The sequence below is a fragment of the Hyperolius riggenbachi genome, chromosome 3, assembly GCF_040937935.1.
Source record: "Hyperolius riggenbachi isolate aHypRig1 chromosome 3, aHypRig1.pri, whole genome shotgun sequence".
Taxonomy (NCBI): domain Eukaryota; kingdom Metazoa; phylum Chordata; class Amphibia; order Anura; family Hyperoliidae; genus Hyperolius; species Hyperolius riggenbachi.
Window position 1 is genome coordinate 377,415,664 of NC_090648.1, and position 13,428 is coordinate 377,429,091.

The 13,428-nt window shown below is 45.0% G+C and overlaps 2 protein-coding genes across 5 annotated transcripts in view; one reads left to right on the forward strand and one right to left on the reverse strand.

The window, feature by feature from the left end:
* Positions 1-930: 930 nt before the first annotated feature.
* Positions 931-13,428, reverse strand: part of ADA2 (adenosine deaminase 2) — a 92,744-nt gene continuing 80,246 nt past the window's right edge. For all 4 annotated transcript variants that reach the window (XM_068277259.1, XM_068277258.1, XM_068277256.1 and 1 more), the window contains exon 10: positions 931-3,187. In XM_068277259.1, the coding sequence (XP_068133360.1) occupies positions 3,076-3,187 (112 nt within the window). In that variant the 3' untranslated portion in view covers positions 931-3,075. The remainder of the gene's footprint in view (positions 3,188-13,428) is intronic.
* On the forward strand, positions 7,772-9,380 carry LOC137560765 (uncharacterized). The gene is made up of 2 exons (XM_068271913.1): positions 7,772-7,809; positions 7,889-9,380. Exons 1-2 carry the CDS (start codon positions 7,772-7,774, stop codon positions 9,378-9,380), a joined length of 1,530 nt encoding a protein of 509 aa, XP_068128014.1.

The window sequence follows — 13,428 nt, forward strand, 5'->3', positions numbered from 1 at the left end:
GGGAGCACAGAAATGTTAAAGGGGGGTAACCAGCTGGACGCAGAATTTGCTGGGGAAGGGGGGGGGGGGAGGTAGGGAATGGGGCCCCGGATTTTCTTTGCCCCAGGGCTCCATCGGGGATTGAACTGGCCCTGCTACTTACAGTAGGTAGTGAAAATCTGACAGTTGATTTTTTGACTAGTCCATCTCCTCATGGAGGATTCTCAAGGTTTTCTGTATTTTCAAACACACTTAGGCCTGGAACCCACTGAAAACAGCAAATGCGAAACGCTACCGCTAGAGTTTTGTCTGAGCGGTTTGCAAGCGGATTCAAGCGCGTTTGCGGTCGCGTTTTGCAACATTGTATTTTTTTGCTCAGCGGTTGCGTAGCGTTTTGCGTTTTTATCCTGATTGGTCCTGTGAATAATTTTTCATTTTGTTACAGTGTGTTGAACCGCAAAACGATAGCAAAACCGCTCAGTTTAGGTTTTGCTGGGCGTTTCCGCTAGCGTTTCAATACTTTACATTGAAGCGCTAACGCTCCCAAAATGCTGCACGTCCTGCGTTTGCGTTTCTAGGAAACGCAAACGCTCCTGTGGAAGTTGCCCCATCCATTAACATTGGCCCAGCGTTTTGGCAAAGTGCTAGCGTATCGCAACGCTGCCAAAAGCGCTCCTGTGGGTTCCAGCCCTCACTGAACGTCCGTTTCTCAGTCCAAATAGTTTGCAAGCATGTAGGGAGGCTGGCTGGCATCTTTCTACATGCCCTTTTCACAAAGTGCTTTTGAAATAATTAAAGGAAATCCCTTATGAGGAGATGGACCAGTCCAAAACCTGGCAGATTAATTTAGAGCACATTTAACACTGAAACAAATTGACATTTAGTATGCATGTATTTACAATTTTGTAATTTTTCATTTTAAGCCCAGCTAGATAAGAAATGCAGCCCATACACACTGGAGAATAATACTTTTATTACAGGGAAAGAAGTTACATCACCATATAAATTATTATCTATATTTATCTACATGATTACATAATATACAAATACAGCTGTAGAAATGTTATTATCTTTCCCTGTCACATGGATCTATAAAACCTGCCACTTTACGCATGGCAGTTATGTGGGAGGAGTATAAGTGAATTATTACCAGATGGCACTATAATTGCAAATCTCTGTCATTCATAACTGACAGATTTCAATTTGAGGTAGCTGAATCAATATTTTGCACCTTTTAAAGAGACTCTGAAGTCAGTTTAAAAACGGCTTTTTACCTTATATTTATCTGAGGCATGTTTGCCCCTGCTAAAACACTGCTATCCTGTGTCAGAAGGAGGGGTCTTTACCCCCCCCCCAATCCCCTGGGGCACACTCGGGGAGCGCTTCCTGTAGAGGCAGAGCTTTCAGCAGCAGCTCTGCCTCTCCACACGTTTATCAGCGTTTATCTCCGCCTCTCCCCCGCCCCTCTCACTCTTCTTTCACTGAGAGGAGCGGTGGAGAGGCGGAGATCCGCCAGCTGATAGACGCACATGGAGGCAGAGCTGCAGCCGAAAGCTCTGCCTCCATGAGCAGGAAAATCCACAACCAAGAAAGTTGTGGATTTTGCAGGGGGGATTTGGGGGGTAAAGACCCCTCGTTCTGCCGCGGGATATCGGCGTTTAAACAGCGGCAAACATGCCTCAGATAAATAAAAGAGAAAAAGCCATTTTTAAACTGACTTCAGTGTTTCTTTAAGGGTCAATCTATCCAGGACTACTATTTCAGCATTTAAAGGAGGCTGAAGAGTCAGGGCCCATTCACAATAGAGCGTTTTGCCGCGATTTCAGCAAAACGCTCAAACGCTAGCGCTTTTTAAAAGCGATAGTGTAATGAAACCCTATGGGCCCGTTCTTATTCGGGCAATTTGTGCTAATTGCCGCAAATCTCCCAAAAGCACCCAAAAACGCCGCCTGCACCATTTGCAGGCGATTTCCCGGCGATCGTGTTTCAGTGCTATAGAAGCACTAAACGCGATCGCGGCAAGATCGCCGCAGTGTTAATTGATTTTTCCACGTGAAATCGCGGAAAAATCACTGCTGCAAAACGTTTGAAAACGCAAGTGTGAATGGGCCCTTAAACCTCATAATGGTTTCTTCTTATATCAGATTCCGGCACCTCTAGAGGTAGCCATATTGCTCCTTATCAGACATGCTGAAGCAGTGGCATAGCTAAGGAGCTATGGGCCCCGATGCAAGTTGTACATTGGAGCCCCCCAAGAACTCTATACATAACAATTGATATGACGCACCAAAACCTGCCAATGCCAACTACAGTGTCAGAGGTGCAAGAAGGGGATGGGGAGCAGTTTGTTAATAATTACCACTATTCAAAGTATCCATAGAAGTGATTTTTATGAGCATAGGACCAATGAAAAGCTAACACTGCAGTCAAGGGAAGGCCCATCTGGGCCCCTCTGGCCCCAATGCGGTTGCAACCTCTGCACCCCCTATTGCTATGCCCCTGTGCTGATGAAGAACCCTTAATAGAAACTGCCTGGGTGAGAAGTTGGAGAGCTGTGGCTGATAGTTTCCAGAAAGATCAAATGAAATCATATATATTATCATGCTAATAGAAGTTGTTATAATGTAATGGTTGTTTGGTGGAGCTTCTTTGTACTTCATGCCTACTGACTCTGCTGCAGCTTGTAAGCAATCAAACTCAAGATAGGTGAATTGATTCTATGTATGGCTAACTAATGCTGTACAACCTTCCTGTTCTAACTATAAACAGCAAATTGCTAATAAAAATATGGCACACTTGTATTTCTCTGATTTACCAAACCCTGATCAAAATGCAAATTAAAAAGCATTTAACAGTAACAAGACATTAACATTGCCCTTCCCTGCCCTCTCTATGCTATTTTCCATCTTCTCTCCCAGAATCCTTCAGTCTCCACAACTGTGGCTCAGAGTTAAATCCATTCACACACATTCATTCTCCTCTCCGCAACCCTCTCTTTTCAATATGTTGTACAGTGGCTCCCACTTCTCCAGCTTTAACCATTCGAGCAGATTCACACTATGCAGAAATACAGGCTTTTGGTCATAGGTCTGTCTTCTATTTCTGGTTTCCACAGTTCCCCTTGGCTAGATCTTCGATAAACTTGTCCCACTTCTTCTGCCAGATTTCAGTGAGCTTCTTTTTGCCTTCTGTGGTCAGCGAGCTGTAGCTGAGATAAGAAAACACTGGAGTCAATGACTGCACTAGGATAATTTCTGTCATAAAATATAGCTATTAAAAGGATTCTGCATGTGCATTTTCTTCTTCCTCTGACAATACTTACCTTTCAGGTGCGTAACTAAAAATCATTGGGCTTCCCTGCAAAACTTTGGATGGGGCCCCCTCCCTCCTCGCTTTCTGCACAGGTAAACTGAGAACCAATGTTATTCAGTTGGCTAGTGCACAATTGAATGTGTTTTTCCCATGCAGATAAAAACAAGCAGCAGTGAAGGATTGCACACATTTTCTCTATCAATTACATTAGCTTCTGTGATAAATAGTGCATGTTTTCACTCATGCAGTCACACATGGTGTGCAGTAAATGCATACAGAAAATGACAGCTCCCAGCCTCAGTTTATTACCCTCACTCTGTCCATCTCTGATGGTGGCAGAACTGGCTCTGCTGACTCCTCTGGTAGCATTACTACAGTACACAGCACTTGGGAAAGGGACAGAGAGGCTGGGGTAGGGTGCTGTACACAACACCCTGCTGAACACTGAATAAGGACTGTCTACAAATTGTTGTCTACAAATGTTGTATGATTCCATATCAGTGGCCGAGCAGATGCAATCATTAATTGTGCAGAGAGCAGAAAGTTTTTTTCTCTGTGCCCTTAGTTGTCAGTCTCTCAGGTCAGAGAAAATAAACCTCTCCCCCCATGGGGCCCCCTGTGACTTCTGGGACCCCCTGCAGCTGCATCCCTTGCAGGGTCCATTGCTACACCCGTTATCTTTATTAAAAATAATTTATAGCTTTGGCTTCCAATGCATTAAGTAGAAAACAAAGGCAAATGAGAAATCTCCTGGAAGAGAAACTTGGCTACTTAGTGATGTGGTACACTAAATTAGGAAACATTTGGATTTGTCCAACCATCATTTGCCAGTCTCTGCCCCAAGCTACACATGCTTAACCCCCTCACGAGACCTGTGTTAACACACAACATTTCTATGGTGGCACACAGAAGCAGGTTCAAAAATGTAAATATTCAGAATATGAAAATAGCTAAATGACTTACTATCATTTATAAAAGAAAATGAAAAAATGGTGCATTGACATTTACAGAAAAACAAACAAGCAAGCAAGCACTAACAAATAAAAAATATAGCAACAGCTCTTTGATAGCAGTGCATTCCTGTAGGAAAGCAATTACACTAGAGATTACACAGGAAGGCTAAATACACTTACAGCATATTTAGAAACCTTTTGATTCTGAAATCAAGACAGAAATTTATATTTGGAACCCGCTTTTTAGATGAAGAGGTCAATTCTAGGTCATCTTACCTGATGTGAAATCCAAGTCTGCTAAGAGCTACTTGATCTATGTCTGGGGCAATTGTAGAGTGTAAAAACTGTTTTAAGCTAATGCGTATCTAGTATTTACATTAAGATGAGTTCAAGTCTTTTTAGGTGAAGACTGATTCTGCTTTCTAAGTCTCTATCTAAAGAGAAACACTAGACTTTTGCCATCTAAGTTTAGGGGAACTCTGTCAGCTATTCATGTCAGTTGTCACTGTAATGATTGCGGGTTTCTATTTCCGTGGTCAGCGCACAAGATGTTAGGTGCACTGCACCGGTATAGGGCAATTCCCACCAGCAGATGGAGCTGTGGAGTGCAGACGAGCACAGCCTCTGCATGGCCACAGATGTCAGATGGGAATTGTACAGATAAAGGCAAAGTAGGGCACGATAGCCCTCCAAAAGAGAGAGCACAGAGACAGACTAAATGTGTGTTCCCCAATCTAGTCGCCACCCAGCGACGGCGAACACACATTCACAGAAACAAATCAGGAACGCAATCGCAAGAGAGAGGCGATTGCCAGAAGTGACACAAGGCTGAACAGAACAGAGCACGAGAGTAGCAAAGGCACAGCAAACAACAATGAGAAGATAAAGAAAATAACAAACGCTAGCTAAACACGAACACCACACTCATTCGCAACAGCGAACGCGTTTCTGCACGATCACCGCGCGTTAGGCGCCCAGTGATAAGCGTGCCACCCTAACTAACCAATGACAGACAAACACGAAAAAGAGAATGCGAACGCTTGCTAAACGGTTACCTCACCGAACTTACAGCAAGCGTTCGTATCAGACAAGACAGAGAGGAGGAGCGGCCAGCAGCAACCGCAGCTCTGGCCTACACTCCCAGACAGAGTTCAGAAGGAACCACCGCTGCTACCGCTAGAGCGAGTGCGAACCAGACAGACAAACAGATGGGGCTAGCAGTAGCAACCGCTGCTCTGGTTAGCACCCCTGAGGCTGAATACAGAAGGAGGCACTGCCACTACCACTAGGGCAAGTGCGATCCAGACAGATGAACAGAAGGGGCTACCAGTAGCAACTGCTGCTCTGGTTAGCACTCCCAGACAGATATCCAGATTTCCTGTCGACCACCGCTGGCGACAGGACAATCGCAGCAGAGAGGCAATACAGACAAAACAGATAAAGCAACCTGACTGCACTAGAAGAGCTGCCTAGTGCAGTCCCAAGAATTACTCTATGATAATCTTTAACAAACAGGCAAGGCTGACACTCTAGGAGTGTTTAGCAGTAACAAACCATTAAGATGACCAGCAAAGGATTCTGGGAGAACATGGTATTTATACTGCCAGCCTTCAAAGGAGGCAGGTAGGCAATCTGCATAACAAACATATGCAAATTCCTCAGCAGCAGAGCAGGTCTGAAACTTGCAAAGCAAAGACAGGTCTCTTTTCCAGAGACCTGCAGCCCTCAGACTTAAGGAATGGTCAAACAGCTGTCTGTCTGTGCAGACAGCTGAGCGCATCATTACAGTACCCCCCCTCCCCCCTCTAGGGACGGATTCCAGACGTCTCTCAAAACTGGCATTTCCAAAAAACTCTAACTGAAGACTCAGGAAGGTCGGGTCAGGCCGACAAGGCCCAATTCTAGAGTCAATCCTCCCGAAACCGACCTCGTCAGAAGCAGAAGCCACCGAAACATGCCCATCAGTACTACAAGCCTCAGCACAACACCCATCAGAACTGTGAATGCCAGAGAAGAAGCCATCGACACCCTCCAGGCAATACCCACCACCTTCCAAGGAGCGTCCAAAAATACCAAACCTGCCACAATACCTGTTCGAAGTGTCCCTTTCAACACAAAAGCCACTGTTGATCCCATCCAGGGTACCAAGCAAAATTTCACCCGGAATCTCCCAGAACACTTTGAAGCTCCGCAGAGATCCCAAGAGGCCAGAACGCTCACCAGGCTCACATGGCGAACTATCAAGAACCCCTATGGAACCTATGACCATTCCAGATTCAGAATTACCAGGACACCCATCAACATCAGGACTTTCAGGGACCACTTCTGGGCATGCAAGCAGGCAGGCAATATCAGAACAAATCTCCACCAAGGAAGCATCTGAGCATGCTGGTAACCAAGGCACACTTGGGCTTTCTGGGTCACAGAGCACATCGGGGTACACTAGTACAAGAGAACCCTCAGGACATGTCGGGGAACTGCCAACCTCAGAGTCCGACACGACAAGACCAAAACCAGGACCGGGCAGAGAATCATCACGAGTAGTGGTCTCAGGTACTGGTCTTTAAAAAAAAGACTTATACTCAGACTTAGAAGTTTCCCTGGTGTCTCCATGTCAGCATACTAATGGGCAAAGACCCGCCTCCTTTGCCCTAGTAGGATGTCCAAAGATGTTAAAAGACTATCCCTCCCCCATACTGCCATTCTTTTTTTCGTCCTCGCCTCCAGTAGTGGATTCCATGGATGTTGTTCTACTTGTCCCTTACCTCCGCTCTTTTTTTGCGGCACCAGCAGGTTCAGGCTCTCCTGCTGTAGTCTGCTACTTAGGTTGCTAAAGGCTCCTAAAAGTAGTAGAGCCCTAGCCATTGATTATGGCTCCCCCTGGGGCATTTATACAAACTCCTGCGGCCACGCTATGTATCTAAAGGATGCAGTGGGTCCCTGGCATGCTGTGGTTGCTGTAGCTCAGGTGTGTATATAGTCTGTGCAGCGTGTTACCTTAGGGTGCTTCTCGTCTGGCATGGCCGCCCGCTTCGGCTGTCGGTCTGATACCGGGACACACGTCGGTTGTTTGCCTCCTGTGGGCTCCTGCTGGTGTCGGAGGACGCTGATGCGGAGCTCTCCGGGTGATTGGGCGGTGTTCTCGCGCGCGCGCGCGAGATTTCGGCTGCCTTTGTGGGCCCGGGGCGGAAGTTGTAATTCCGCCATCTTTGTTATGGGCAAATTCCGGATCTCAGAGGAGGAGGCAGGAATTCAGCCGACTCTTCTATAAGAGAGTCAGTAGGAGCGGGCAGCGCTGCTGGAAGGTCGTTTCTCCAGTGCGCTCCGGACTAGGCTGTTGGCTCCTGCTAGCCTGCTAGGTAAATAAGGGGATATATATTAGAAGTGGGTTTTATGTAGGTTGACACTAAAAAAAAAAAAAAAAAAAAAAAAAAAAAAAAAAAATATAATAAAAGTTTTTTTTTTATGATGATAGGTACAGCATAGATTTTTCACTAAAGCAACCTTTTGATTTTATTCCAGCTGCCATGGGAAAGCATAAAGGGGGTGAATCAAAATCTAAAAGGTAAGGGTGGTAAGTAATTATTTTTTTGAAAAGAGCATCAAATTGGTCTGAGATTAAGGGGATTACCCTCTTTTTTCAGACGCGACAAGGAGGATCGTCAGGTGGAGCAGCAGAAAGAGGAAGCCTCCCATAGATCCTCGTTTGGGACTACGGATCAGTCAGTTGCATCTTCCCAACGACGTCAGGATCCGGAGCTTCAGCATTCTCGGCAGGATCATCCTACGGATATTAAATCGTCCAATTTAGCATCATCAAAATCCTCGTCAAGTTCCTCGGCTCTTAAGCAATTACAACAATATGATAATAGAAGATCGCAGTCGTCAACAGAAGATTCGGACCATCGAGTGATTCCTTCTACCTCCTTTGGACCAGTCATGGAAAAGAATCAATGTTGGATTTGTGGTAGACCTGCTTTACCCCACAAGAAGGTTTGCGAGTTGTGCCACCTGGACATTGCTAGGGAGGATAGGGAAGTGTCCACGCTAATAAAGCAGGTGGTAAAGGATACGGTGGCAGAGATGTCGCACAGTCAAAGCCGTCACTCTCCAGACACTCGTTCCTCCAGAAACTCATCACAAGATGATAGCTCAGATGAGGATTCGAATATAGAAATGGAATGTTTTGATTTCTCCCTCGTTCCTTCATTTATTTCAAGTGTAAGATCAGCAATAGAGTGGCAGGATGAAGCGGCATCGCCAAAAAACAAGAGAAGACGATATTACAAACATCTGACTAAAACTAAAGTTTCGTTTCCTTTGATGGAGGAGATTAAGGAAGTGATATTGGAAGAATGGGAGAAGACAGTCAAGAAACCTTCTCTCAAGAATAAATTTCAAAAAATGTATCCTTTGGAGGATCGGGATGAAGCACTTATTCAGACATGCCCTGTTGTAGACGCATCATTAATGAGAATAGTGAAGAACGTTACCCTGCCGATAGAAGATGCTGTGGCCTTTAAAGATGTATTAGATCGGCAAATAGATCAGGACCTGAAGAGATCCTACTTAGCTTCAGGGGAAACGTCTCGGGCCGCTATTGCATTAACCTCAGTAGCAAAGGCTAACAGAGTTTGGATAGATAAGGTTCAAAGAGATATAGCAAGGGGTGCATCGATGGATGAAGTTACGTTTGGCTTAAATGAGTTAAGATTATCGGCAGACTTCTTGGGTGAGGCCAGTGTGGACATAGTCCGCTCTGCCAGTCGTTCAATGTTATATGCCGTCATGGCGAAAAGAAATTTATGGCTGAAACCCTGGTCAGCAGATCCTACATCGAAACAGGCCTGGTCGAAAATACCTTTTGATGGAAAGAATTTATTCGGGCCCAAGATGGATGCGGCCATCTCAAGAGTTACAGGGGGCAAATCGGGTCTGTTGCCCCAGGACAGAAGATTCAGTAGACAAAAATTCTCTCAATACAGAAAGCAGTTAGCAAGCAAGTTTACCGAGTCAAAGTCTTATCGCCCTGGAAGGGAGTACCGTAAAAACTGGCAACGCCCCCAAAATACCTTTCAAAGGTCTACAAAAGCCAGAACATCTTCAGCCACAAGTAATGCAGTTAAGCCTTTTTGATGGGACGCCCGTCCTAGATTTTCCGGTTGGTGCCAGGCTTTTGAATTTCGGGAAAATCTGGACGGGGACTTGTCAGGACCCATGGGTCTTAAGTACAGTGCTAGAAGGTCACAAGTGGTCCTTCAAAAGAAGTCCGCCTCTAAATCGATTTATCTCGACAAGGATACCAAACAATCGAGAAAAGTTGTTAATTCTAATAGACTATGTGACAGAGCTAATGCGGCAGAAAGCAGTCGTGCAGGTGCCAACTTCCGAAAGAGGTACAGGATACTATTCCCCTCTATTTTTAATAAAGAAAAAGACTGGGAAGCTGAGGCCGGTATTAGATTTAAAAAGCCTAAACAGATTCATCTTCACCCCGAGATTCAAAATGGAGAGTCTTCAAACTATACTCCTATCAATTCAACCGGGCGACTGGATGTGTTCAGTGGACCTGAGGGACGCGTATTTCCATGTACCCATACATCACAATTTTCACAAATTTCTTCGATTTGCAGTAGGAGAGTTGCACCTTCAGTTTGTTTGCCTGCCGTTCGGCCTATCGACGTCTCCGAGAACTTTTTCCAAGGTTCTGTTATCAGTAATTGCTGTTGTAGGGGTACAGGGAATACGCGTCCTTCATTATTTAGACGATATTCTCCTGTTGGCCTCTTCGAAGGAAGCCTTACTTCGAGACAGGTCTGTGCTGATAGATACTCTGCAGGCTTTCGGTTGGGTGATAAATTTTCCCAAGAGTCAGCTTCAACCAACTCGTCGGATGATATTTCTGGGGGCTCAATTGGACACAGTCAAAGGGACAGTATCACTTCCAGCAGACAAACTTTACAAAATTCAACGAGCTGTTCTAAATCTGGAACTAGCAGCTTGGATTCCAGCCAGGAAATGTATGCAGATCCTAGGGCTCATGTCTTCAGTGATACCGATGGTGAAGTGGGCTCATTGGCATCTCCGTCCTCTTCAGTGGTCATTTCTAAGACAGTGGAACAAAGAATCGTTAACACAGCACATCCTACTTTCCTCGAAAGTCAGGTCTTCCCTTTCATGGTGGAGGAACATGGCAAACCTCAAAAATTGTCGTCCACTCTTTCCACAGAATTGGAATATTCTGACAACGGATGCCAGTTCTTTAGGTTGGGGGGCAGTATTTCAAGACCAAGTCGCTCAAGGCTGTTGGGAGTTTCCAACACAAGGGATAGTTTCAAACGTCCTAGAGCTAAGAGCTGTCCTCCAAGCCTTGATACATTTTCTTCCAGTCTTACAGAATACATCAGTGATGGTGAGGATCGACAATGTCTCAGCAGTATCCTATATAAAGAATCAAGGGGGAACGCACAGCAGGACATTGATGAAGGAAACTGGCCCGATAATGCAGATGGCGCAGGAGAGTCTGGGGGATCTCTCGGCTCTTTATATTCCGGGAATATTAAATACGACAGCAGATTATCTGTCAAGGAATCTACTCAACAACAACGAGTGGTCGCTACATCCATTGGTGTTTCAAACAATTTCCGAAACATGGGGTTGTCCGGAGATCGATCTCTTTGCCTCTCATTCCAACCACAAAGTGAAGAAATATTTCTCGAGGTACAGAGACCCCAATGCTCTAGCGACAGATGCTCTCTCCCAGTCTTGGAGCTTCAATCTCGCATATGCTTTTCCACCGATCCCGTTAATCTTCAGATTTCTCAGGAAATTAATGACTCAGAAAATGACAGTACTGGCAGTGTTGCCATATTGGCCCAGGAGACCGTGGTTTCCCCTACTGCTTCAGTTGAGCACTCAACATCCTCTAGCTCTTCCAGATTTGCCGGATCTACTCTCACAGGGAACGATGTGCCATCAAAATCCTCAAAGACTCCGATTGATGGCATGGAATTTGAGAGGCTTAGGTTGTTAGACATAGGTTGTTCTGCAGAGGTGGCGGAAACCTTAGCTAAAGCAAGAAAGCCAACCACAACACTCTCCTACAACAGAGTTTGGAAGACCTTTTCAGACTTTGCTGCTAAGTCAGGATTTCCTACATCAGAGTTTACAGTAGTTAATTTGTTATCTTTTCTTCAGGAAGGTCTTCATATGGGCTTAGCCTATTCCACACTGAAGAGGCAGGTCTCGGCCATTTCATCAATATCTGGAATATCCTGGTCCTCCAATACTCTGGTAAAGCAATTCTTTAAAGCAACAATTAAACTCCGGCCTCCGTTAAAACCAAAGTTCCCTAAATGGGAACTTCCGTTAGTCCTGGACTACATTGAGAAAGCCCTATCTAAACAAACGGAGTTAAGCCTTTATGATCGAACTTTGATCACAGTATTTCTGGTGGCAATCACATCTGGTAGAAGGGTGTCAGAGTTGCAGGCTTTGGGGCATTCAGAGCCTTACTTGATCTTTTATGAGGATAGACTAGTACTCCATCCCGTCCAAGCTTTTTTGCCAAAAGTAACGTCAGTTTTTCATCTTAATCAGGAATGGACACTACCAAGTTTCAGATTACAGGATGATGTCTCAAAACTGCATCCATTGGACATTCCTTCTACAGTCAAGGCTTATTTAGAAGCAACTAACTCGATTCGAGACTCAGATAGATTGTTTGTAATTCCTAACGGTTATAGGAAAGGAAAACCCGCTACTACAAGAACCATAGCGAGGTGGATTGTCACTCTAATCCAAAAGGCTTACAAAACCAATGGTCTTGAGCCTCCGCAGGAAATATTGGCCCATTCAACGAGAAGTCTGTCTTCCTCGTGGGCAACGTTAGGTAAGGTCGAGTTGACCACAGTATGCAGAGCAGCTAACTGGGCCTCTGGGCACACCTTTTTGAAACATTATAGTGTAGACCCTGCACTATTGTCTACTGTGGAATTTGGAAAGAAAGTTATTTCCTCCACTGTCAGCTCTGCAATATGATTTATGTAATGTTGACATTCTGTTAATTAAATTTTGTTGTTGTTATTGCATCTCCCACCCTTGTTATTGTCTAGTTATTGGCCCATTAGTATGCTGACATGGAGACACCAGGGAATTAGGAAAATTGAATACTCACCTTACAGGTAATTTTCCTTTCCTGGTGCTCTCCATGTCAGCATACGTTCCCACCCTATACTGTCGGCTCGTACTTGTTAACTAGAATGGCAGTATGGGGGAGGGATAGTCTTTTAACATCTTTGGACATCCTACTAGGGCAAAGGAGGCGGGTCTTTGCCCATTAGTATGCTGACATGGAGAGCACCAGGAAAGGAAAATTACCTGTAAGGTGAGTATTCAATTTTCCTAATTCTGTGACTGTAGTTGCATCCAACAAAAACGTATCATTGACTACACATGACTGAAGCTCCACAAGAGCTGCATAGGTAGTCAGCATAATGGCAATGCCTACTGAAGTGGGCAATACCTCAGACGGATCTAGGGGGCAGGAGGCATCTCCTAAAAGTTCTGCACCCTTAGGAAGGAACTTGGAAACCTCCAAAACATCAAACGAGACCTCAGAAGTGTCATTTTCCAAGTTTTCTGAGAAGGATTCTGAACTATCTATGTTACAGGGCCGAACATTAAATACCTTCTGCGGACAGGGCAGATGTCCCAGGAATGGTTCTTCCATATGCTGAGACTGAATTTCATCATCAAGACAAGAATACACAGGAATATCTAGTGAAACTAGCTCTGAGTTTCGTTTCACTGCAGGCAGAATCCTCCATAGCAGTCAAACCAGACTGCAATTCTAAAATAGCAGAGAAACAGGTGAGAATAGTAGCAATACCTAGGCGAGCCTCTAGGGTCACTGCAGGAGATTTTATGCAAGGCAATATTGACTCATCCAGAGTACAGGGTGGAAAATCATTACTTTTCTCAGTATCAGATTCGCAAAAGCAAAGTGCTGTCTCACTCTTAGACTCGGCTAACAATGTCGAATCTGAGGAATCAGTGCACAAAATCTGCGAATCCAAAATCGCTCTAGGTTGCGAAACTGACACGTCCAAAGCGCAAGCCTCTGCAATCTGTGGAGCGGAGTGCAAGGTGTTCAAAACATTACTTTTGAGGCTGCAAGGTTTAG

Excerpts from the sequence above, each read along its gene's own strand:
- LOC137560765 (XM_068271913.1), top strand. The coding sequence starts at position 7,772 with ATGGGAAAGCATAAAGGGGGTGAATCAAAATCTAAAAG. Across the intron at positions 7,810-7,888 it reads GGTGAATCAAAATCTAAAAG|ACGCGACAAGGAGGATCGTC; the intron begins GTAAGGGTGGTA and ends CTCTTTTTTCAG.